At 39.3% G+C, this 23,879-nt stretch overlaps 1 protein-coding gene and 1 non-coding gene across 2 annotated transcripts; both read right to left on the bottom strand.

The window, feature by feature from the left end:
- Positions 1-3,033: 3,033 nt before the first annotated feature.
- Tmx1 (thioredoxin related transmembrane protein 1) lies at positions 3,034-18,749 on the bottom strand. Its single transcript, XM_042677899.1, has 8 exons — positions 18,470-18,749; positions 14,812-14,927; positions 12,183-12,228; positions 9,053-9,181; positions 6,187-6,232; positions 5,990-6,091; positions 5,600-5,666; positions 3,034-3,709 (listed from the first exon to the last, which is right to left on the bottom strand). Exons 1-8 carry the CDS (start codon positions 18,709-18,711, stop codon positions 3,531-3,533), a joined length of 927 nt encoding a protein of 308 aa, XP_042533833.1. The 5' UTR covers positions 18,712-18,749; the 3' UTR covers positions 3,034-3,530.
- Positions 14,550-14,688, bottom strand: LOC122106579. Its single transcript, XR_006147207.1, has one exon. It is a non-coding gene; the product is annotated as a small nucleolar RNA SNORA70 (small nucleolar RNA).
- Positions 18,750-23,879: the final 5,130 nt, after the last annotated feature.

Genomic DNA, 23,879 nt, shown 5'->3' with positions numbered 1-23,879 from the left:
AAACAGATATACATTGTTCTGGGGAAGCTGCAGACATCAGTTTAAATTTCTTTTTTTTTCTTTTTCTTTGCCGGGCCTGGGGCTTGACTTCAGGTCTGGGAACTGTCCTTGAGCTTCTTTGGATCAAGGCTAGCCCTCTACCACTTAGGCAACAGCACCACTTTTCTAACTTTTTCTGAGTAGCTTATTGAAGATAAGATTCTCCTGGATTTTCCTGCCTGGTCTGGCTTCCAGTTGCAATCCTCAGATGTCAGCCTCCTGAGTAGCCAGGATTACAGGTGTAAGCCACTGGCACCAGGCTTTAGTTTGTTTTTTAACATAGGTAACAAGAAGTAAATGTAATCTTCCTAAGTGTATATTCCAACTACTACTAGTAACCTACCAGCTGTGTTACTGACACTATTAAAAATATTCAGACTGTTTAGGTTATACTCAAATAGAAGTATATTTTCACAAATTTGACATGACTCAATTATATTGTTTTAGATAAATCTCTAACATTATTCAATCTTAATTTTTCAAGATAGAAAGCTGAATTGTGATATCACTAAGTAACACTACAAACAGGTGATTGAGCAAAAACGAGATACAAGTTTAATTCATTATTGGTGATAATACTGGCATGATCATCATTTGTAGTAAATACATAAAAACTATTTTTTTTAAAGAAACATCAAAGTTGGAGCCCTATCACTTAGTGGTAGAGCGCTTGTTCAGTATGGATGAGGCTGAGTTTGATTCCTAGCACCACCAGAAGTTTCAAATACAAAAGCAGCCACTTACACAATAACCTATCTTTTTTTTTTTTTTTGGTCGGTCATGGGGCTTGAACTCTGGGCTTGGGCGCTATCCCTGCACTCTTCAATTCAAGGCAAGTGCTCTACTCCTTGAGCCACAGCACTACTTCCGGTTTTCTAGTGGTTTATTGGAGATAAGTCTCACAGACTTTTCTGCTCGGCCTGGCTTTGAACCGTGATCTTCAGATCTCAGCCTCCTCAGTAGCTAGGATTACAGGTGTGAGCCACCAGCACCCTGCTAATAACCTATCTCTTATCTGCAAGTATGTCCAACTTTTTGTAAAAATCTCCCTTTAAATAGTCACCATCACTCACCAAATACCAAATATTCTTAAAAACAAGACCCAAATCAAAAGAAATTTATTGCAAAAACTATCTTATAAACCATAGCATTGAATAAGGGTGTCCTACTAAACAGTACATTGAATTAAAATTGTTCAAAAATGTTTACTGTATCAAAATGTGTAATTATACCTTCTAAGCTTTTGAAAGCATCATTTACCTTAACTGCTTTCTTTATGCAGTAACATCAAAGGTGCAAAATATTGATTACATTAGTTCTGAATAGATATAACCATTTCCATTCAGGAGAGTATTTGTTGCCTTCCTGATAGGAATAATATTTTTGTAAGGCCAAAATAGATGAGTGAATTTTCTGTACTCATACTGGAAAAAAGGACATAATTTGGAGGCAGAATTGAATTTTTCAGTATAGCTCTTAAAATTGTTCTGAAAGATATTCACAGTTCTAAGGACTAAATGAACCAATACGGAAAAACAACAAAACTCTAACAGTAACTCTTAGTACATAGGAACTATGATTTTTCTAGTCTGTGAAAAATTAATGCATAGAACTCATCCCAAAATCATTTATAAATAATCCTAGTTTTTCTAAGCCTTTTGTCTCAAGATAAAAGAAAGCATTTGTCTATAATGAACTGAAGATACTGTTTATGGAAATTTCAAGACTGTACCTGCTCAGTACATTTTTTGTAGTATATTCTAATCAAAAACCTGACAATAACAAATTTACTAAAATAAAATGTTGGACTAATGAGCATTGTTTTTCCATAATCATGTCACATGTCAGAAAACTTGTGTATGTGTGCCAGGGCCCAAACACTGTCCCTGAGCTTTTCTACCACTTAAGCCATAGCTCCACTTCTGGCTTTTTGAGTAATTTATTGGAGGTAAGATTTTCTAAGACTTTCCTGCCTGGATTGCCTTCAACACAATCCTCAGATATGTCCCCAGAGTAGCTAGAATAGCAAACATACTTTAAAATACACTATCTGAAGTTATACTTGTCTTCATTATCAGAGAAGAGCTTTCTAAGGCATCAGATTATACATCCAAACTTACCAATGACAGAATATTTAATATTCTAAAGAAAAGGTATTAAAGAAAACTTGTACATTATGTACTGAAAAATCTAATGAATTTATTGGGAGAAGAACATTACAAAAATCACCTATTACACAATGAATAACTTATTCTGAATGTACTGTATGGTTTCCTCCTTCTTTGAGGCTAGTATAGTTCTCCATTACATCTTTCCCTGGCTGTAAGGTAAAAACTGTTACCCAGTTTGCTGAATTCCTCTTGTGAAATACAACAGAAGTCAATAACAATAAAATAGCAAATTTGTCTTTCAAAAACAAGAATGCCAATTTTAAAACAGTAAGTATATATTGAATATATCAATTAAGGACTTTGTGTATGCAGACACACTGAAAACACAGATGCTTGTTTCCTGAGCAGAATGAAAACTTCATTTTATATCAAAGTAAGCTTTAAACTTCCAAAAACACAGATTTTCCACATCAAATAAAAATTAGGAATGTATATCTACACATTAAACAAAAAGTTAAGAAAAAAATGAAAAGACTCAATGTTATGTAAAATCCGAAATGGAGAGCCAAAATTTTATATCAATAAATAGCTCAATTTGATGGTTCATTCAGTAAACTTCAACTTGAAACTTGAAAAGTACTGCTTACCAACAACAAATATTAAGTGCTACTCTTCACATCATCCAATTTTTTAAATGTAACCATGAAAAATACCACACACACCCACACACACCCACACACACACACACACACACACACACACACACACACACACACACAGAATGAGGGCAATCAATCTTCATAGGTTCAAAAGAGCATGATGGACTTTAAAACAACCATCTATTAAATCAGTAGCATGTAATATCATGTGTAGAAAACTGTAATTAAAACAAGGTAGTCTTTATTAGTTCCATTATCTAAAACCAAGAAGAAATTTTGAACTATACTTCTAAAAGATCAGTTATCAAACACACAGTTCTTGAGACAATGGGCAGAATTCCCATTTATGGGAAATGTTCTTTTTTTCACACAGTGAAACTGAGAAAAATTGGATCAAATGAGAAATCTTTTTCTCTAAAGTAATTTTAAATGTCCCAATAATGCAAGTCTTCAGAAATATAATTTTCCATCTCATATTTGAAACAATTAATAAATATACACAAATCTTATTGCTTGGCACCAGATTTTCCAAAACTAAATGTTTAATCCACTGTTATGTAATATTCTTAAATCATATTCAAATTTTTATATCCACTTTATTTTCTGAATGAAAACTGTTCAATCTAGACTGAGCCCCGCAATATACAAGCAAGTCACAGTTTTCAAAACAAATGATCAATCTTTCATCAAAATCCTATGAAGTGTTACATATAAAGATGAACTAGGATTTATCTGTGGCCAAAGAAGAACCCACAGAACGTTGTCTTATGGCATTCTGTGCAAAGTTTTTGTTTGTTTCTTCTTTATTTTCCATTTCTTCTTCTGAAACATCTTCTTCATCAGCCTCTTGTTCCTCCACTACTTTTTTCAAAGGTTGAGAAAATTCTGGTAATGGTTTTCCTTAAAAAAAAAAACAAAAACCACAAATGTGTTTTTGTTGATATATTAGATTTGTTTCCTAATAAAATCAAGACATAATGATTCATATGCCCAGTAACTCTTTGAACATCCATTTGGATTTTAAAAAGGAATAAATCATTAAAGAAAAAAAAGTGGATATTATGTTTCAAACTAGATAAGATACATTTTATAAAAAGAAAAAATTAGTTGAAGATCCATTTTACAAATTTTTACACATCTATTTACTAAGAATTTACTTAAGAATCTATTTACTAAGAATTAATGAATTATCATTAATGCTGTGAATGAAAAGCATTCTGGACTAAACAGATTTCATATTAATTTGCAATTAATCTTTTAGCCTGTAAGTATACTAACACTTCAACACTGGACTGTTTGGGTTCCTAGGAAAACAACCATAAATGTAGTTACTTACATTCTTGTCTATAAGTTTCCTAGTCTCATAAGTGTGCTTTTCTTTCCTCATCCTAATCTATATAATTTTATTAGGGTATTAATTATAAACAATGAATGTATAAACATTAGGCAAACACACATGTAAACCCTATGCTCTTTGCTGGGCCAGTTTCTAGTTAACCTAAATTTGGATCATGCTATGTTATTAAGAAACAGGAGATGGAACTGGACCAAAAAGCTTTATTGCAGTCAATGATCCCAGAATGCTGTAAATCCCAGAAACCCAAGAGTCAGGGTGTGTGGGAGGAATTAATAAGAACAAACTATAGAAAGCACTCCCAGTCTTTGATAACCTATTTTGTGGTGTGTCTGGTATGTTGGGTTCATAGAACTTGGCCTGAACTGTATTTCATGTGAATACTCTGGTTTACAACAGTAATTTCCCATCAGGAGTGGTTTTATCCCCCAAGCAACACTTAGCAATATCTGAAGACATCTTTAGCAGTCACATATGAGCAGAATGATACTGCTGGCAACTAGTGGAACACTCAACAATGTAAAACACGAGCCGGGCGCCAGTGGCTCACACCTGTAATCCTAGCTACTCAGGAGGCTGAGATCTGAGGATAGTGGTTCAAAGCCAGCGCTGGCAGGAAAGACTGAGACTCCTATCTCCAATAAACCACCAGAAAACCAGAAGTGGCACTGTAGCTCAAGCAGTAGAGCGCTTGCCTTGAGCTGAAGAGCTGAGGGACAGCGCCCAGGCCCAGAGTTCAAGCCCCATGACTGACCAAAAAAAAAAAAAAAAGTAAAAGAACAGTCTATCACAAGTAAAATTAAGGAGCAAAAAGGGGCAATTGTGTCAAGGTTGAGAAACTGATTTACAGTAACTGTTTAAGGAAGTAAGCCTTTAGACAAATAACAAATGCTTCTAATTATATTACACTCATTTTGTAGCACGGTCAATCCTAATGAAGTACAGGAATTGCTTTTCCCAATATCCTAGCCAAAAAAAAATAATAACTGACGTAATGAATAGTATTCAAATGTGACCATTTTACTACTGAATTCCTTCAAAAGCAGAATGCATTCAATTTTTTAAAATTTTAACTCAGTTATTTTAAGATGAATCCTTGAATAACAGGAAATTTTCAAGTAATGGTATCAATGTTATTATCTACAAGCTATTTATATTAAAAGTTATTCACACTGTACAAATAAAGGAACAATGTTCCAAAAACCACTGGGTACCATTCTCACGTGAAATATCTATTTCCTCCCCCTTCCTTTATGCCATAGCTGAGAGATGGTAAAAAACACTTGCTTAAGTGTGTGGCTATCTTTAAACAACTTAATGAGACTTATAAATTTAAAAAAAAAATTAGGGTTGTGAATATAGCTCAGGCCTAGCATATACAAAGCCCACATTTAATCCCCTGCACAATAAAGGAAAAGAAAATTAAATATACTTACTTGAAGAGTATGGCTGTGGTTTGCGCCTTTTTGAAGGACAAAGGCAATCTGCTACAAATATCATACACTGCAAAAATAAACAGAAATGTAAATGTACAACATATGGATACAGCCAATCACCAGTGGCTCAAGCCTATAATCCTTAATACTAAAGAAGATGAAATCTGAGAACTGAAGTTTGAAGGCAGTCCAGGCAGGAAAGTCCATGAAACTTGTATTTCCAATTAACCACTAAAATGCCAGATGTGGAGCTGTGACTTAAGTGGTGGTAGAACACTAGCCTTGAGCACAACACCAAGGCCCTGAACAAGATCAAAAATATATGGATACAATCTACCTATATTATTACATTGGATTTTTCTTCCTAGTACTCTAAAATTAAGTACTTACAAGTCCTAATAATAGTCCTGAAAGGAGAGTCACTAAAGCAAAAACTGTGTATGAGCCCCAAACTGGTAATCCAAGGTCTTCAATAAAATAGTTGTGGCAAGTCTGAAATCAAAAGAAAATAGAAACTCAAAATATGTTCATTAAAATAAAGTTAACAGTGTTAAAATGCTTAAGAGATGAAATAGTTAAATCCATACCCTGATGTACATAGACAGCCGGAAAAGTGCTGACATACTACTCATCCTAAAATAAAAAGAGATTGAAAAGCTAAGTAAGATACATAATTTTCCAATGTCTATATCTATATATTCTATTTCCTGCTCTATAATTTTCCCAACATGACAGATTTTGTTGCTAGTTTTAATCAAGACTATGATATAATACTAAATGCATGCCTCTAATAAGGCTTGCTCATGAAAACTAAGTTCTTGAATTGCTTCCACCATCTGGTCTCATAAATAAAACATATGATGGTTTCTTTTCCTTTCCCCCTATTGCTTTGGCATTCTTTTTAACTTTCATCTGATGACTTTGCAATAACTGAGAAACAAACTACAAGCTCTATGAAATCAGTTAGTAATAGCAATATTACTTATTCACCCTTGAAATCCCCCAAAAACTGAGCAAAGAAGGGAGCTTAATGGAACAAGTTGTTGACCTTCCCAATTAAGAATTACCTCCTGATGGGGCTGGGAAGGCCACTCAGTGGTAGAGTGCTTGCATGCATGAGGCCCTGGGTTCTATTCCTCAGCACTACATAAACAGAAAAAGCTGGAAGTGATGCTGTAGCTCAAGTGGTAGAGTGCTGCATGAAGTTGAAGAGCTGAGGGACAGCGCCCAGGCCCAGAGTTCAAGCCCCACAATGGACAAAAAAAAAAAAACCACTGGGGTGCCAGTGGCTCACATCTGTAGCCGAACTACTTAAGAGGTAGAACTGTGGCTCAAGTTGAAGAGCGCTAGCCTTGCAAAAAAATGCTGAGAAGATGAGTGCCAGTGGCTCATGCCTGTAATCCTAACTACTCAGGAGGGTGAGATCTGAGGATAGAGGTTCAAATCCAGCCCAAGCAGGAAAGTCCTAAAGACTCTTATCTCCAATTAATTACCAAAAAGCTAGAAGTGGAGCTGTGGCTCAAGTGGTAGGTAGGGTCCTGGCCTTGAACAGAAAAAGTTCAGGAACAGCACTCAGCCCTAGGACTAGCACCAAAAAAAAAAAAAAAAAGGAAATTACCTTTTGAGCTAAGGTAGAGCACTTATCTAATATATTTAGTATATTGAAAGCCTTAGGTTTGGTCTTTAGCATCCCCTCTCTTTTTTCTATTGGGTTGGGCATTGATGGCTCACACCTATAATCCTGGCTACTCCAGAGGCTGAAGCCTGAGAATAAGGAATTAAAGCCAGAGCCAGGGCAGACAAATCATTAAGACTCTTATAGCCAATGAACCAGCCAAAAAACTGGAATGCCAGCTGTGACCAAAAAAAAAAAAAAGTGTTAGAGTTCCAGCTGTGACAAAAAAGAGAGGCAAGGGCCTGAACTCAATTCCTAATACTGGCAAAAAAAAAAAAAATTTTTTTTGGGGGGGGGGGGGGGGGTTCAGGTCGTGGGGCCTGAACTCTGGGCCTGGGCGCTGTCCCTCAGCTCTTCAGCTCAAAGCAAGCGCTCTCCCACTTGAGCCACAGTGCCACTTCCGGCTTTTTTTTTTGCTTATGTGGTGCTGAGGAATTGAACCCAGGGCCTCAGGCATGCAAGGCAAGTGCTCTACCACTGAGCCACCTTCCCAGCCCATCACAAAACAAATGTTAAAGTAAATTGTAATTTTCAATAGTATTAGTTTATTATCTTTCAGTGATACACAAATGATTGTAGGAAATAAATGCTAAGTCACTACATAAGTAAAAGTAAGTTTTTTTAAATGCTCATGTAAACTATACCTGCACTTGGTTGTGAAAAGATTAATTTTCACTTATATAGTGAATAAGTTTTGGAGTTTCTAACCATTTCTCCTCTACCAAGTACAAGTAGTATTACCAGTAGGTTTTTCTATGTAAGAGCCAATTGCCAATCACAGTGGGTGACTCTGCTGAGCTGACACTGGAGTGCTCCTTATTTAGTCTACCTATTATGAAAGGATTAAGCTTCTGCTCTGAGGAAATGTTAAGAGTCACTTATTATATTTTAAAGAACAAAAATATGTTGTTTTTTAAGTCCAACACAGAAAAGTACTTTAATCATGATTCTTCTGTTGTTTAAGTCAAGTGAGAATAGTAATAAGAAACTAAAATGTGGACCAGTGTGTAACCTCAGTGTGAATGTACTAATTAAACTATGTAAGGAATATGAAGTTCTGTATTTGGACATGGGAGGCTTAGTGGGTGAGTTTTGACAGCACAGGCTTTGTCAGTCACAAATAGACAAGATACTTATATTTTTACTTTAAAATACCACATAGGGATAATTTTTCCCACACTCCTAGAATCCAAAACTTTTTTTGTTTTTACTTTATATTTATATGCTCTCCATCTTTCAAGGGCCAAGTATAGTGAGGAGTAGGAATAATTAAGTTATACCAGGATGAGACCTCAGCAAAATTCAACAGTCCCATAACTCTCAACCAGGTAGGTCTTATATGCCAGCTGAGTAGCAGGAAACATGCTGGCCATTCCCAATCCTAACCTATCTGTAGGCTTAGTGTTCAATCATGCCATTAGTCACTGTTCAGACAAACTATTAATACAAGTAATCAAACAGGTGGAATAACTAACCAAACATAATTCAATCATTCTACTTAAGAACTGAAGTCTAAAGATAGTATGGATAGGGAAAATTTTAGACTCAATAAAAGTATTACCCACTACTTTGTTCAGTGTCTAGAAAATTAAGTTCATAATGTCCCTAATCCCTTAAAAGGCATTTTATAGACTGCTGCATCCTATAAAAGTATAAAAGCCTTAGTATTAAAGAGACCCAGAAACAACTTAGAACCCATACTTTATTAACAGGAGATATGATTACCTGTTTTAATTAATTCTGAAGTAAATTTAAAAAAAAAAATACATCATACTTACAGAACAGAACCTGGACCAAACCATGAAGAAACAGGTTCAATATTCTTCCACTCCTTCTCACTTATAAAGTTTATGAAGTCCTTCTTAGTTCTTGGACCCTGATAGCGCCTAAATTCACCATCTTTACAACTATAGAAGATCAGAATGAAATGTTAACATGTTTGTTATTTCTTCACCTCATTTTAAAGTCCAAGAATATGTTATGTACTGCTACCATCTTGACCCAAAGTATAAACAATCAAAAGCCTGATTGTACTGCTATCCCTTCAATAATTAAACCGATATAGTAAATCTCTCAAACCTTATGTGTAATAGCATACTAATGGTATTACTATTTGAAAAGCTAAATAGTTCCTGACAATTATGAACCACTTTTAAGCTGAAAGTTAAGCTTTTAAAGTACTTTTCTGGTACTTACAGTTATAATCCCATCATCTCAGCTATCCTACTTTAAACTGCCAGCCACCTGGTACCATGCTTCCCTCCCACAGATTTCAGTCTATCTAGTCAATCAACTCTGCATTCTTTCCTCCATCCATTGCCTCCTTTCCTTTTTCAGTGTATGAGTTCTGTCACAATTACAAATGCTTGTTAGCTCCTACATCTGCAAGTGTACAGAGTCAACACCTCCCTACTATGTATAGCTGAGTAGGGGATCCTGTATCCATCTAGAAAAACACAAGGAAACCTCTATTCAAAACCAAACATTTAGCCAGGCTGGTGGCTCACACCTATTGTCCTAGCTACTGTGGAGGCTAAGATCTGAGGATCACAGTTGGAAGCCAGCCTGGGCAGGAAAGTCCGTAATAAGACTCTTATCTCCAATTAATCACAGAAAAAGTCAGAAGTGGTGTGCACTGTGGCTCAAGTGGTAGAACACTAGCCTTGAGCAAAAAGAGTCCAAGAACAGTGCCCAGGCCCAGAGTTCAAGCCTAGGACTGGCCAAAAAAAAAAAAAAAAATTGAGGAGTGACAGTTGAGCTGTTCACTGATGGATGACTAAGATTTCAAATGGGAGAATTTTAAGAAAAAAGGCAAGATTAAAAAAAAGACTTGAGCTGGGTGCAGATGGCTTATGCCTATACTCCTAGCTACTCAGGAGGCTGGGATCTGAGGATCACAGTTCAAAGCCAGCCCGGGCAGGAAAGTCTGTAAGACTCTTATCTCCAATAAACCACCAGAAAACCAGAAATGGTGCTGTGGCTCAAGTGGCAGAGTGCTAGCCTAGAACTAAAGAGCTGAGAGACAGTGCCCAGGCCCAGAGTTCAAGCCCCACAACTGACAAAAAAAAAAAGACTTGAAAATAGAAAGGGCAAGAAGCTACAGACAAGTTCAGAGGCATTAAGCAATGAAATAGGAAGACTGAATCTAACCACAAAAGGGATATATAGGGAAAAGGACTGAGTGAAAGGGAGAAGAACCTTAAGTAAACAAAAGACAGAAATTTAAAAACTTAGAACCAGAAGATGAATTTAAAAAGTGGAAAAGGGCTGGAAGTAGGGCAAGTATGTGTGTGGCAGTCTCAAGATCCTGAGTTTATTAATCCAAAACACTACTTAAAAACAAACAAACAAACAAAAATCCAGGTACCAGTGGCTCACACTGCAATCCTAGCTACTCAGGAGGCTGAGATCTGAGGAGCACAATTTGAAGCCAGCCTAGGCAAGAAAGTCCATGACTCTTATCTCTACTTAACCACCCAAAACAAAAAACAAAAAACAAAAAAAAAAAGTGGAAGTGGAGCTGTGGCTCAAGTGACAAGAGTGCTAAAGCTCAGGGATAGTACCCAGTACCTCAAGCCTCAACACAAACACACACACACACACACACACACACACACACACACACACACACACACACACACACACACACACACACAGTACCTCAAGCTTCAACACAAACACAAACACACACATACACACACAGTACCTCAAGCTTACACACACACACACATACACACACAAACACACACACACACACACACACACACACACACACACACACACACACACACACACACACACACACACGAAACTCAGGGATAGTACCCAATACCTCAAGCCTCAACACACACACACACACACACACACACACACACTCACACACGAGTGCGTGCGTGCAAAACAATAAACACAGGAAAGCAAGATATAGATGTAACCAAAAGCTGACTTGGTCTTATAACTTTAAATGTGAAGGGCTTACTGGTATTAAGCCTACCAGCTACTTAGGTTAAGGTACAGAAGAGGAAGACAGATTTGAGAGTTCCTATCTCCAGTGTAGAAGATTAAGACCAATTAAATGAGTGTTGATGCTATCGGTATTACCATATAATCTTGTTCATTCTAACTTACACAACTGAATCTCCACTAGTCCCAAGTACAACAGCACCTTCTTAACCACTTTTTGGAAGCACCTACTGCATTTCTACTGTTTATGATGAACCTGTTCTCAGAATGGAATGCTTACCCTACACTCCTGAATTATCTACTTCTAAGACTTTACTTAAACCCCATGTTCTCCAGGAACTGCACCAGTTCAAAGTTTTTTCTCCTCTTCACTCAGTACTATAGGACTCACTACCACCCTGGGCTCACAGACTGAACTATACGTAATGGGATCACATCATTTCACATGAGTATCAACTTCCAAACCACTGCATATCTCTAACAGGGAAGGCAACTGACAAAAAAATATATATGTTTGTGAGACACACATGCTTGCCCCATCATGCAGGCTTCATATACCCTCTGACCTGGGCATTACTCACCCCTGAAAAGGTCCCAACCGGGCTGGGAAGGTGGCTCAGTGGTAAGAATGCTTGCCTTGCATGCATGAGGCCCTGGGTTCGATTCCTCAGCACCACATAAGCAGAAAAAGCTGGAAGTGGCACCGTGTCTCAAGTGGTAGAACGCTAACCTTGAGCTGAAGAGCTCAGGGATGGCACCCAGACCCAGAGTTCAGGCCCCACGACCGACAAAAAAAAAAAAAGGTACCAACCACTGAGAGCGAAACAAGCTTTCTAAGACTATTACTGAAATTACTTGAGCTCTTCAACAAGATTCAAGCCTGACTTGCTATTCTAATTGTATTGTGCTGTATCCTTTCCCATAACTGAATCTTCAAATACTTACTGATAAATACTGGGAAGTGCAGTTATGATAAATCGTCCACTCAGTCCTACAAATGAATACACAGCAGATTTTATATGGATCAATCATTGACTACTTAAAAGTTGATTTTGAATTATTAAAATGCTTACTAGAACATGAAAATAGCTAAAAGAGTTGGACCTTATAACAATGAAAATACAAACTATACACTTAAAGCAACTTTAAAAAACATACCACCACATATATATTAATTACTAAGTTTGAGCAACTAAACTATTGAAGACATCTTTAGATACATATAAGCACTTGATTAATTATATTACTGTGTGACACTGATGACAGAGGATTAATTTCTTGGAACCTCAGCAAAATGGAGATAGCTCACAAAGTTAAGGATTAAATTAAATAACTGCAAATGTTGCAAGAGGTAAGTATTTAATAAATAGTAGTTATTATTACCATTTGGGACAAGGCAGTGAGGAACCAAGGTTAACTACAACCCAGAACAAAACTGACTGGTCTGAGAAAGAAATAGCCTTAAAGGCAAAATCTACCACTTAAGCAAGAGACCACGTCAAGAGTGTAATTGACTCAACAATCCTAACATTTTTATAATTAAGACTATATAAGATCTTGCTAAAAAAAAAAGAATACAAATCAAGACAACTTTGAGATTCCACCTCACCCCAGTTAGAATGGCTAGAATCAAGAACTCTATTAACAACAGACGCTGAAGGGGATGTGGCCAAAAGGGAATCCTACTGCGTTGTTGGTGGGAGTGTAAACTTGTTCAACCACTTTGGAAAGCACTATGGCGGTTCCTCAAAAGACTACATATAGAGCTCCCCTATGAACCAGCAATCCCACTTTTGGGCATTTACCCAAACAATAACAAACAAGGCCATACTAAAGCTACCAGCACAACTATGTTTATCACAGCATTGTTTACCATAGCTAAGATATGGAACCAACACAGATGCTCCTCAGTAGATGAATGGATCAAGAAAATGTGGTGTATATATATATGCACACACACACATACATACATACAATAGAATTCTATGCCTCCAACAGAAAGAATGACACTGCTCCATTTGTTAGGAAATGGAAAGACTTGGAAAAAATTATATTAAGTGAAGTAAGCCAGGCCCAAAGAAACATAGGTCCCATGGTTTCCCTTATTTGCAATAACTAGTATATGTCTAGGACAAGCAGAAAAGGACAAAAGCTATGTACATATGACCATATAAGATGATGTTAAGTGAAATGAACCCCAAGATAGGGACACAAGAAGATTTATCTTTGTTGCTGTTGTTTTTAATGTGCTTATAATGTACCATGTGATTTTTTTGTTACTTTTGTATGTTCTTCCCCCATGGTATAACTTTTCACTGCATTTGTTTCCGGTGCCCTGATTCTTGTATATACATTTTTCTAATTTAGGTAGGGGAAGGGAAATAAGAAAATGCTGAAATAATGATACAGGTTGACCCATTTTAATAATGAGATATACAAGACACTATGTTGAAAAGGAACTTTACAACTTCGGGGGTTGGGGAGGCTGGGAGGGAAGGGATGGTAGGGGAAAAGCAAAGGAGGAGGTAACAATGCTCGATAGGAAATGTACTCATTACCTTATTCATGTAACTGTAACGCCTCTGTGTATTTTTACAATAAAAAATATATACCAAAAAAAAAAAAAAAAGATGATGCTAAGTGAAATGAACTCCAAGACATGGAAACAAGAGGTTTTTCTTTATTGTTGTTGTTTTTAATGTACTCTGTGATTTGTTTTTTCTTTTGTTTTTTTCCCAATGGTTTATCCCCTGTTGTCACTATATTTGATTTTGGTGCCCTGGTTACTGTATAATCTGAATTAGGGAAGGTGAACAACAAAATGGTGAGACAAATGACGAAGGGTAAACTAAGCCAACAGCAATAATCACAAGACAATACGTTGGAAATGAACTATGCAACTTGCGAGAGGGGGGGGGCAGAGGAAAAGTGAGAGAAAAATGAGGGTGTAACAAGTTCTACAAGAAATGTACTCACTATCTTATGGATGAAACTGTAACCATCTTGTATATCACCTAGACAATAAAGTTAACCTTTTTTTGAAAAAGAGCCTTAAACATCTTCAAATCATAGGTATTAAATCTGGAATTCATAGTCAAGATTCAGATCTCATTATAGAATGTGATGCTGACTCTACAAGGTAACTCAACCACATATGCCTTATTCTGAAAATGTGTAGACAGAAATGATGCGTTAGTCAAAGTCCACTTGAACCACAGTGTTCTAGGACTTCTCAAAAGTATCTTACAAGTTAGTCTGGAGCCAGGAACACACACACAAAAAGAAATTACATGGGCAAGAATGGGGGTAGGGTAATATTTCCACAGTCCCTTAGAGCAACACATACAAGAAAAGAGCAGTATACATTACTAAAGAATCTGCCTTTAGCAGGCAATGCACTCTGGGTGTCCATCAGCAATGTGACAGGTCAAGTGGGCTTATCTAATTGCATATTACCTTAAATAGCTACAGACTATTATGTTTACAAAACATAATGTAAGTCTATGCACTGTGGAAAATAAAGTAAATACAAAGAGAACTGGCAAGAAAGCAGAATCAACCAGATTTACAGTACCTGTTTGTTCTGTGACATCTACTTTTCCAACATTAACCTCAAGATCTTCTCCCCATTCAGCAAAACTTTCCCATTCTGGTTGAAGATTTTGACAAGCAGGACACCACGGAGCATAACTAAGAAATATAGTTATTTTAAAAAAAAGTTAAATCCTCTAATGTTCATGTAACTTAGGATAAAATATAAAGTAGTACGAGAATATTGTAAAAAATGTATGGAGAACTTTTTACTTAAATGTATTTAAAATAACGGCAGTTAATTTTATGTAGATGAAAGAAAGTTATAAGTATAGTTTAACAATCTGGATATCAAGATAATAATGCTATATAAAAAAGTAGCTTAGAGAAAATTTAAGATGCAAGGTTTTCCACATGCAAAACAGATTTTTCAGGGCTGGGAAGGTGGCTCAGTGATAGAGTGCTTGCCTTGCATGCCTGAGGCCCTAGGTTCGATTCCTCAGCACCACATAAGCAAAAAGAAAAAAAAGCCGGAAGTGGCACTGTGGCTCAAGTGGTAGTGCTAGCCTTGAGCTGAAGAGCTGAGGGACAGCACCCAGGCCCAGAATTCAGGCCCCACGACCAGACCCAAAAAAAAAAAACAACAGATCTTTCAAAACCTTTGGATTTTTCTATTAAGATACAGAAACCAAGAAACTCAAGGCTCTTTTAGAAATCACCTACTTTATTTTTTATTTTGTATGTGTGTTCTAATACTTTGAGGGCTTGAACTTAGGGCCCTGCACTCTCAGTGAGTTCTTCTGTTAATGGCTGGACCTCTATCTTTAGTCACACCTCTAGTTTTGGTTTTTGCTGGTTAATTGGAAGGTAAGAGTCTCCATGATTTGCCTACAGAACTGGTGCTAAATCACAATCCTCATATTTCAGCCTGCTGAGTAGCTAGGCTGATAAGCATTAAGCCATCAGCACTGACTGTTAGTTTTATTTTTCTACTTCCATCACAAATGCAAGGTACTCAAAAAACATAAGGTGCCATGGGCTTTGATAAATAAGAAAACACAATCTTCAACTTAAAGCTATCATACTTCTGGGAAAGAATGACAAGAGAAAGTTGACCTATGATGGAGGTCTACTCATATATAGAACAGTTAAAAATGTACAATTTTTTGTTGGTCATGGGGCTTGAACTCTGGGCCTGGCGCTGTCCCTCAGCTCTTCAGCTCAAGGCTAGCACTCTACCACTTGAGCCACAACACCACTTCTGGTTCGGTGGTGGTTAATTGGAGATAAAAGTCTCACAGACTTTCCTCCCTGTGCTAGCTTTGAGCTACGATCCTCAGATCTCAGCCTCCTGTGTAGCTAAGATTGCAGGCATGAGCCACCAGCACCTGGCAAATGTAACAATATTACTTCATATTTTATGTAACAATATTACTTTATAACCTAACCCCCAAAGGAAACTTGGGACCAGTTTCTAAGACCCTGAGTTAAAAAAATTCTATGTCCAACCATATTAGCATCCTAATTATGTCTCTGAAATTTGTTATCTTCCCAGGTCCTAATTTCTAATTTGGATTTTTCCACTTTATTTTGTATTCTCTTATAATTTGCATAGCATATATAAAAGAAGACAAGCTTGTATTTCAAGCCAAATTCCTTAACAGTAAGTTGAATAACAATGAAAACATCTCTCCAATAAAACTAATCAGAAATAGATTCTTCTGAAATAATTCATTTGTAATTTAAAAACAGATGATTAGATATCCTTTCTTTTCAAGTTGTTTCTTATGCTTTGAAAACTTCTTTAAAAGTCAGAATCTGTAGGCAAGGAAAAAGAAAAACATTCTGGATTACAATTTCAGGTTAGATGTTAATTTGGATTATCCAGTACTTTGTTTTACTCCTCTTACTACATGAATGCTGCTTTTACTCTGACCAAAAGAACTTAAAATGAATAATATTTCTCTGTATTTATATTTAAATTAAAAGTCATGAGTGCTTAACATATTGTTTATAACTACATACTTTATGGGAAAAATCTAAATATAAGTAACAACAATGACTGAAAAAATGCTGTCTCTGCCTGGCACTGATTGCTCATGACTGTAATCCTGGCCACTCAGGAGGCTGAGATCTGAGGATCACGCTTCAAAGACAGCCCAGGCAGGAAGCTCCCTGAGAACCTATCTCCAATTAACCATAAGAAAACTGGAAGTGGAAATCAGAAAACAGAAGGGGAGCTGTGGTTGAAAGTGGTAGAGTCCTAGCCTTGAGTGAAAGAGCTCAGGGACAGTGCCCAGGCCCTAAATTCAAGCCCAATGACCAAAGGGGGGAAAAATACTATCACTGATTTTTATTTCCTCTTCCCTGTCCCTTCAACAAAACATGTAAATTCATTTCAGAGTTGCAGACCATATGCATAATAAGCATTTTCTTCTATCTTACCCTCCATAAATATGTTCTAAGTGTGTGGGGGGCGGGAGTGCTTTTAATTATTCAGGAGTTCTCATTCAGTCTTGAGGGTTCTTCCTTGGGGAATGTCTACTTACGCTTGCCCAACTATACCTATAATACAAGAAAATACCTAAGCCTTGTTAAAGGGTGTGATATATCACACAATAACTACATGCTTACAGTATAAGCCTAAAGTATAGAAATATCTGAACATGGCAGTTAAGTATTTAGACATCTATTTCTCTCATCTGTAAAAAGGAGGAAATTACTACACAGGGAGAATTTGTAGGACATGTAATAAGCTTGGCAGTGTCCGGTACACAGTTAATAGCCAATACTGGTGTTTTGTTGTATTTTTTTTTACTATATCTTCTATTAGTTTCCCCTCATATCAACACTATTTTCACTACCATCACTAGCTTATTATCTAAAACAAAAGCAGATTATTTCCTATCACAGCAGAAATGCTTTTTTTTTTCTTTTTGGAACAATAAATGATGACCTGGTGCTCTTAAAAAGCTTATCATAATTATGCTAGTATATTAATCTCTTAATACAGTATCACTTGCAAAGGCCCACGGGTCACAATTCAAAGCATTCTCTACACTGCAAAAGACACACACTCGAAGGAAAACTGGGATGAGGAATGAAAGAGAAAGGAAGCAAGTAACGGGGAGGAAACGAGGAAACAAAAGATTTAAAAAGTAACCCGATTTCAGCCAGGCACAAATAATGTTCTTACAAAAGTACCTACTTCATAAACATACACAACTAGCCCCAAATGCTAACACGGCAAACAGACCCAACCTACTTCCTAGGGAGAGACCAAAGGCGAGGAAAGGCTGTGCTACACGGGCTCTCCTGAAGAGTCTGGCGGATATTTAAGTCTACAAACCCATCCGCTTCAAGATCACCCCAAAACAAGCCAATTACATATAATACGGTCAAGGGAGTAACCGGCCCCCACCCACCCCCACCCCCACCATCTCACCCCACGCTCAAGGCCACGAAGGAGGCAAGTTCGAGGCTTGGAGGCGCCTCGACACTCCAGCGGGGACTTGGCAGGTGGATGCCAACGGGGAGCGGGGGGACCCCGCGGAGGTGGGGACTGGGGTGCCGGGGCGCAGGAGGAGCGGGGTCCGGGGGTGGAGGCTTGAGCAAGGGGAAGGTGGGCAAGGCCGAGCGCAGGTGCGCAGGCCCACGGCCTGGAGCCCGGCCCGCGCCGACCGCGGCCACCCCGCACTCACAATTCTATCATCCACTCGCCTTCCAGCAACTCCGTCCAGTTCTCGTCCGTGATGACGCGCACGTCGCTCCGCCGTCCGTCAGCCCGCGGAGCCCCACAACACAAAAGCACCGAGACGACCAGGGGAACCACGAGACGCCCCGAGAGCGACATGTCGCCTGCTCGCCCACCCCTCAGCCCGCGCGGCAGCCCCACCTCCCCGCACAAGCTCCCGCTTCCGGCCTCGTTCGCCGCTCTGCGCATGCTCCTAGGGAGCAGGCTCAGTGCGCATGTCTAGGCCTCGGATTCAGTGGCTGCGGGCGTGAAGAGAAAAGCGCGCCCTTTGGTTCGGCTCAGCACACAAAAGCTGTCTCTGGCCTCCGTCGGTGGAGCGGAGCCACGAGATCCAATGAAAAGTGAGAAAGGGGGCGTGGTGAAGAAAGTGGGCGGGACTTTGAGGAAGTGTCTCTCCGAATACGTCTCCGCCTGTATTTTGGCGCCAAACGCTTGGCGTTTAAACTGACACCCGCGCCAGTGGGTAGTATAGTTACACTAAAGCAGTTTGCTAGAACCTTCAGAAGACTTATTTGAAAAACTCTTCAATAAATTTGATGGAAAGCCGTGCTTCCGTGGCTCAGGACTGTAATCCTGGCAAGGCGGGAGCCTGAGATCTGAGGATGCCAGTGCGCAGGCTGAGAGACTCTGATCTCCCATTAACCACCAAAAGGCCCAGGAGCAGGGACATCTAAGGGACAGCACCCAGTTCTGGAGGCCCAGCCCAAGAACCACAGCAAAACAACAAAACAGTGAATGGATTGTTGATGGTTATTAAGCCGAATGATGAATGAATGGTTCCTCTCAGAGGGTGTATAGATAGAAGATGCACCGAGAATTTTCCTTTCCTGGTCGTGGGGCCTGAATCTGGGCCTGGGCGCTGTCCCTCAGCTCTTCAGCTCAAGGCTAGCTCTCTACCGCATGAGCCACAGCACCACTTCCGGCCTTTTCTGCTTATGTGAACACTAAGCCACATTCTCAGCACTCCCATTTCTTGACTGGTTGTCTCTCCTTGATTTCCAGACATTGTCATGTCCTAGGATGCCATACTGGTCTTCTGTTTCTCTTCATATCACCATAAGGGAAGGACCTGTGTAAAATCAGAATTAAAAGTTAGGAGCGGGCAGGGGATCATTCAGACTAAATTATCAGTCTGATACCTGTGGAACAAGAAAGAGGCTGAGAAGAGCTTAGATTGCTGTCCTTATTAAGTCGTACCAGACCAACCAGAAGTCAAAATTGCCCATTGGAGGAATCCCATATCAGGTAGAAAAATCTGGCACTCATACATCTGTCGCTTAGCCATTGGCTTGAAGGGAAGGCAGCAGCTGGGGGAAAGAATATGGCTTCAGCATTGACCATGGCAACTTTGGATGACAGCAAGCTCCTGGAAGTCTTGAGTAGTGCCTCTCCATGACCATCACACAGGATATTACAAGTCATATGACTAATACATATTTGATAAATGACTAGAGGAATAAGGTTAGGAGGCAATGCGGGGCACTAGAAATATGATGAGGAGCCGATATATGATTTTTAACTTTCTAGTAAACTTTCAAAAGTAAAAAATTTTTAATATTTTAAAACAATATTTTAGGGCTGGGAAGGTGGCTCAGTGGTAGAGCGCTTGCCTTGCATGCTCAAGGCCCTGGGTTCGATTCCTCACCACCACATAAGAAAAAAGAAAAAAGCCGGAAGTGGTGCTGTGGCTCAAGTGGTAGAGCGCTAGCCTTGAGCTGAAGAGCTGAGGGACAGTGCCCAGGCCAGAGTTCAGGCCCCACGACCGGACCCCCCCCCCCCAAAAAAAAAACAACAATATTCTGGAAAAGATCCATCTAGCAATAACAAACTGTAAAGTTTAGTATTTCCAGTTACTCAGAGAGTTGTTACTAAAATTCACATACATACTATGGAGAAAAGCCTCAGAAAAAATTCCAGAAACTAGAGGTAAGAGTGTATAATGGTTAGCTTGTGGGAGAGCAGATCTGTGTCCTGGCACTGGCTAGAAAGATGACCAGAGGATCATCAGTTACAACAACTACAGGCCATAGTGTCCTAGCAATATCCCCTATATCTGGCCCCCTATGACAGATACTAACCTTTTATTTTCTGGAGAAGTCTCTTCAGAAGAAAGTAGGGGTTAGCAGGAGAGGCCAGGGTGTTTACCGCAGCTAGGAGTTTCTAGAGATGGTTCCAGAAGGCATCTATTTAGCAACCATCTGGAAAGTATGTTAGTATTTTAACTGGTGTAATTTGACTGCCACATGGTGACCAAATACTTTATCCTAGGCTAGGATTATTCAGCTTCCTCTGATAATTGAAATATTAAATGAAAGATTATTAGACTTTGCCAGAGAACCATTTAGACATCCAGGTACAGAGAACAGAGAAAGGTTTATTGCTGGGAAGACTCTTTCTCACAAGGGAGAAGTGAGAAGAAGCACCTGCTATTGTCTGAGGTGACCTATATAACGTAGGAGGCTTGGGAGGAGCTAGAAGGCGCTAGGAGGTGGAGACCCTGGTGTGGATGTGTGGGCCAAGGGCTTCATCATGGTGGACTTATGGCTGCTATCCAAATAGTAGATAAGGGTCCTGCAGCTGCCCAGACCTGAAGGCCACTCTAAGGGGCTCTTGTTGCCTTATATGGTGGTAGCTGCCCCAGAGAAGTGCCACCCCAAGGTAAAGGGGGTTGGAAGTTGATTATTTACTGCCTTTACTACATGGGCCTAGTGTTGCCTAGGAAGGGAGCATGCTAAACTGTGGCAAAGGGAAGGATTGGACTAAGCTATGGGAAGGGAGCTCATTTCACTAACAATAACTTTTTCCCCTTGTTTTGATATATTTCTTTAGGTTTAGGACAAGGAACTGCTTATGACTTAACTTCACTAGCTTCTTACCATGAAAGCTCTCAAGGAATTGATATTAAATTTGAATTACTCAAACTAGACGGATTCTCTCCTTAATTGCTCTCAAATCCCTATCTTTATTCTACTGTCATCGAATTCACATAGATTTTTCTTTATTTTTTTTCTTATCTGGAGTCTGTAGTGTTTATCTTTTAATATAAGTCTATATATAATATGCATCTATATAATTCATATATCATACAATTACTATTTTCTGTTGTTGGTGGTGATTGTGGGGCTTGAGCTCTGGGCCTGGGGCACTATCCCTAAGCTCTTCAGTTCAAGACAAGCATTCTACCACTTGAGCCACAGCACCACTTCCAGTTTTCTGGTGGTTAATTGGAAATAAAAGTCTTACGGACTTTCCTCCCTAGGCTGGCTATGAACTCAGTCTCCTGAGTAGCTAGGATTACAGGTGTGAGCCACCAGTGCCCAGCACAATTACTATTTTAAATGTATAATTTAATGGTCTTTAGTATATTCACAGAGATACATAACTATCACCACAAGCAAATTTAGAACATTTTTATCACTCCCCAAGAGAAACCCCATAGCCAATTCCACTCTTGTTAGCCCTAGGCAGAAACTAGCCAAATTTGTCTCTGTGATTTTTGCATTCTCTGAACATTTCATATAAATTGAATCATGCTGTATAGTCCTTTGTTACTAACATATTTAAACCCTAATAATAATTTGTTTAAGTTCCTTGAACATATTTGTAATAGATGCTTTGAAGTATCTGTTAAATCTGATGTCTTAGACCTCTCACAGATAGTTTCTGTTGCTCGCTTCTTGTCTTCCTGTGTTGTATGGGTTATACTTTTTTTTATACATGACTCATTTTTTCTGGTTGAAATCTAAACAATTTAAGTAATATATTGTAGTAACTGTATACTGGTGCCCCTCACTCATTTCCCACCTCAGCATTTGTTGTTGTTGTTTGATTGTTTAGTAATTTGGCTATTTTTTTTTTTTTGTGAGCCTTGGACCTTCTCACAAGTCATCAGGGTAATAATGGTTTCAGCAGGACTGACTGTCTGTCTCTGGCTCTTTTCTGAATGTCCTTGTTAAGCTATTTGCCCCTTTGGTATCATATACAGCTGTTCAGTTGGGCAGAGTGCTGATTAATTGCTGTTTTTCTTCCATTTTTTGTTGGTTGTTTGTTTTGATTCCCTGTGGCATAAATTGCTCCCCTACCAGACTCAACACAGGTAGAGGTAGTTTGTGACGTCAGTCCTTGACTTTTTTTCCACCCAGGAGGGTCTCCTAATAGCTGTCTCCTTTCCTGTTTGTTTGTTGTTTCTGGTGAACTAAATAGCTTATAGATTAGCTTCTTGCTCTTAAGAGTGACCTTAGGCTTGAACATCCCTTGTGTTCTGTTTCATATAAAGTCAGTTCTTTTTTTTTTTTTTTGGGGGGGGTCCGGTCGTGGGGCTTGAACTCTGGGCCTGGGCGCTGTCCCTCAGCTCTTCAGCTCAAGGCTAGCACTCTACCACTCAAGCCACAGCGCCACTTCCGGCTTTTTTTCTTTTTGCTTATGTCGTGCTGAGGAACCGAACCCAGGGCCTCCGGCTTGCAAGGCAAGCACTCTACCACTGAGCCACCTTCCCAGCCCTAAAGTCAGTTCTTTTGGTGAGAGTTCCAAGTTCTCTGTTTTTGTGGACTGCCTTCCTGGTACCCCTGTTACACAGTCTTAGCACCTGGGCTCTAGGTAGAGCAGCAGGCCCGGGTGTTCTGGGCTTGTTTCTGGAGTGCAACCTCTGCCACATTAGCAAGGTGTGGTAAGCATAAGGTCTACACAGAGACACCTCCCTACCTCTTGGCTAAGTTTCCGCCCAGTATCTGTTACCTAGGTAACTGGCACACCTGGAAGCAGTCACCTTCCCCTCCCACTAGGTCACATCCTGGGCCATTTCTGGTCACATGCCTCCCATCTGACTTTAAGAGGGTCACAGACCCTGAGGTCACATCCGGATCCAGTGTGGCCACACCTTTCCCCCATCTGGCCACACCTCTTCTTGTACCTGGCCTAGATAAATTCTGGACAGGGGTGGGTTGCCTCCTTGCTTTTCTGCCATGCCTCTCCACCATGCACGGTGGGAGCAGCAGTTCGGTATAGAAACTTCATTTCTTGCCTGAATAGCACGTGGTGTTCTCTTCATCGGCTACCTAATGAAACCTACCTATTTAATATACCTTACAGTAAGGGTGGTTGGGACCTGAGTATTCTCAGTCTGTGCACCTGAGGGAGGGCTTTTCATCCTGTGTGTGAGGTTACATGCACCAGCAATTTGGACTCTGCAAGTAGATTTGAAGCCTTCACATTCTGTTGAGGTAATCCATCTCTTGATTGGAAGCTGGGGAGGAAGCCCTGTGTTCTTGTTTCCACCCTCTAAAGCAGAGCTTTCTCCCAAAATGAGCTATAGGAAAAGGAAGACAAGAGTTTGTGGTAGCTCAGATAGCACAGATTCT

This window comes from Dipodomys spectabilis, unplaced genomic scaffold, assembly GCF_019054845.1.
Source record: "Dipodomys spectabilis isolate Male_0828 unplaced genomic scaffold, ASM1905484v1 ptg000042l, whole genome shotgun sequence".
Taxonomy (NCBI): domain Eukaryota; kingdom Metazoa; phylum Chordata; class Mammalia; order Rodentia; family Heteromyidae; genus Dipodomys; species Dipodomys spectabilis.
The sequence above is the reverse complement of the archived record's forward strand: the minus strand, read 5'-3'. Positions and strand labels throughout refer to the sequence as shown.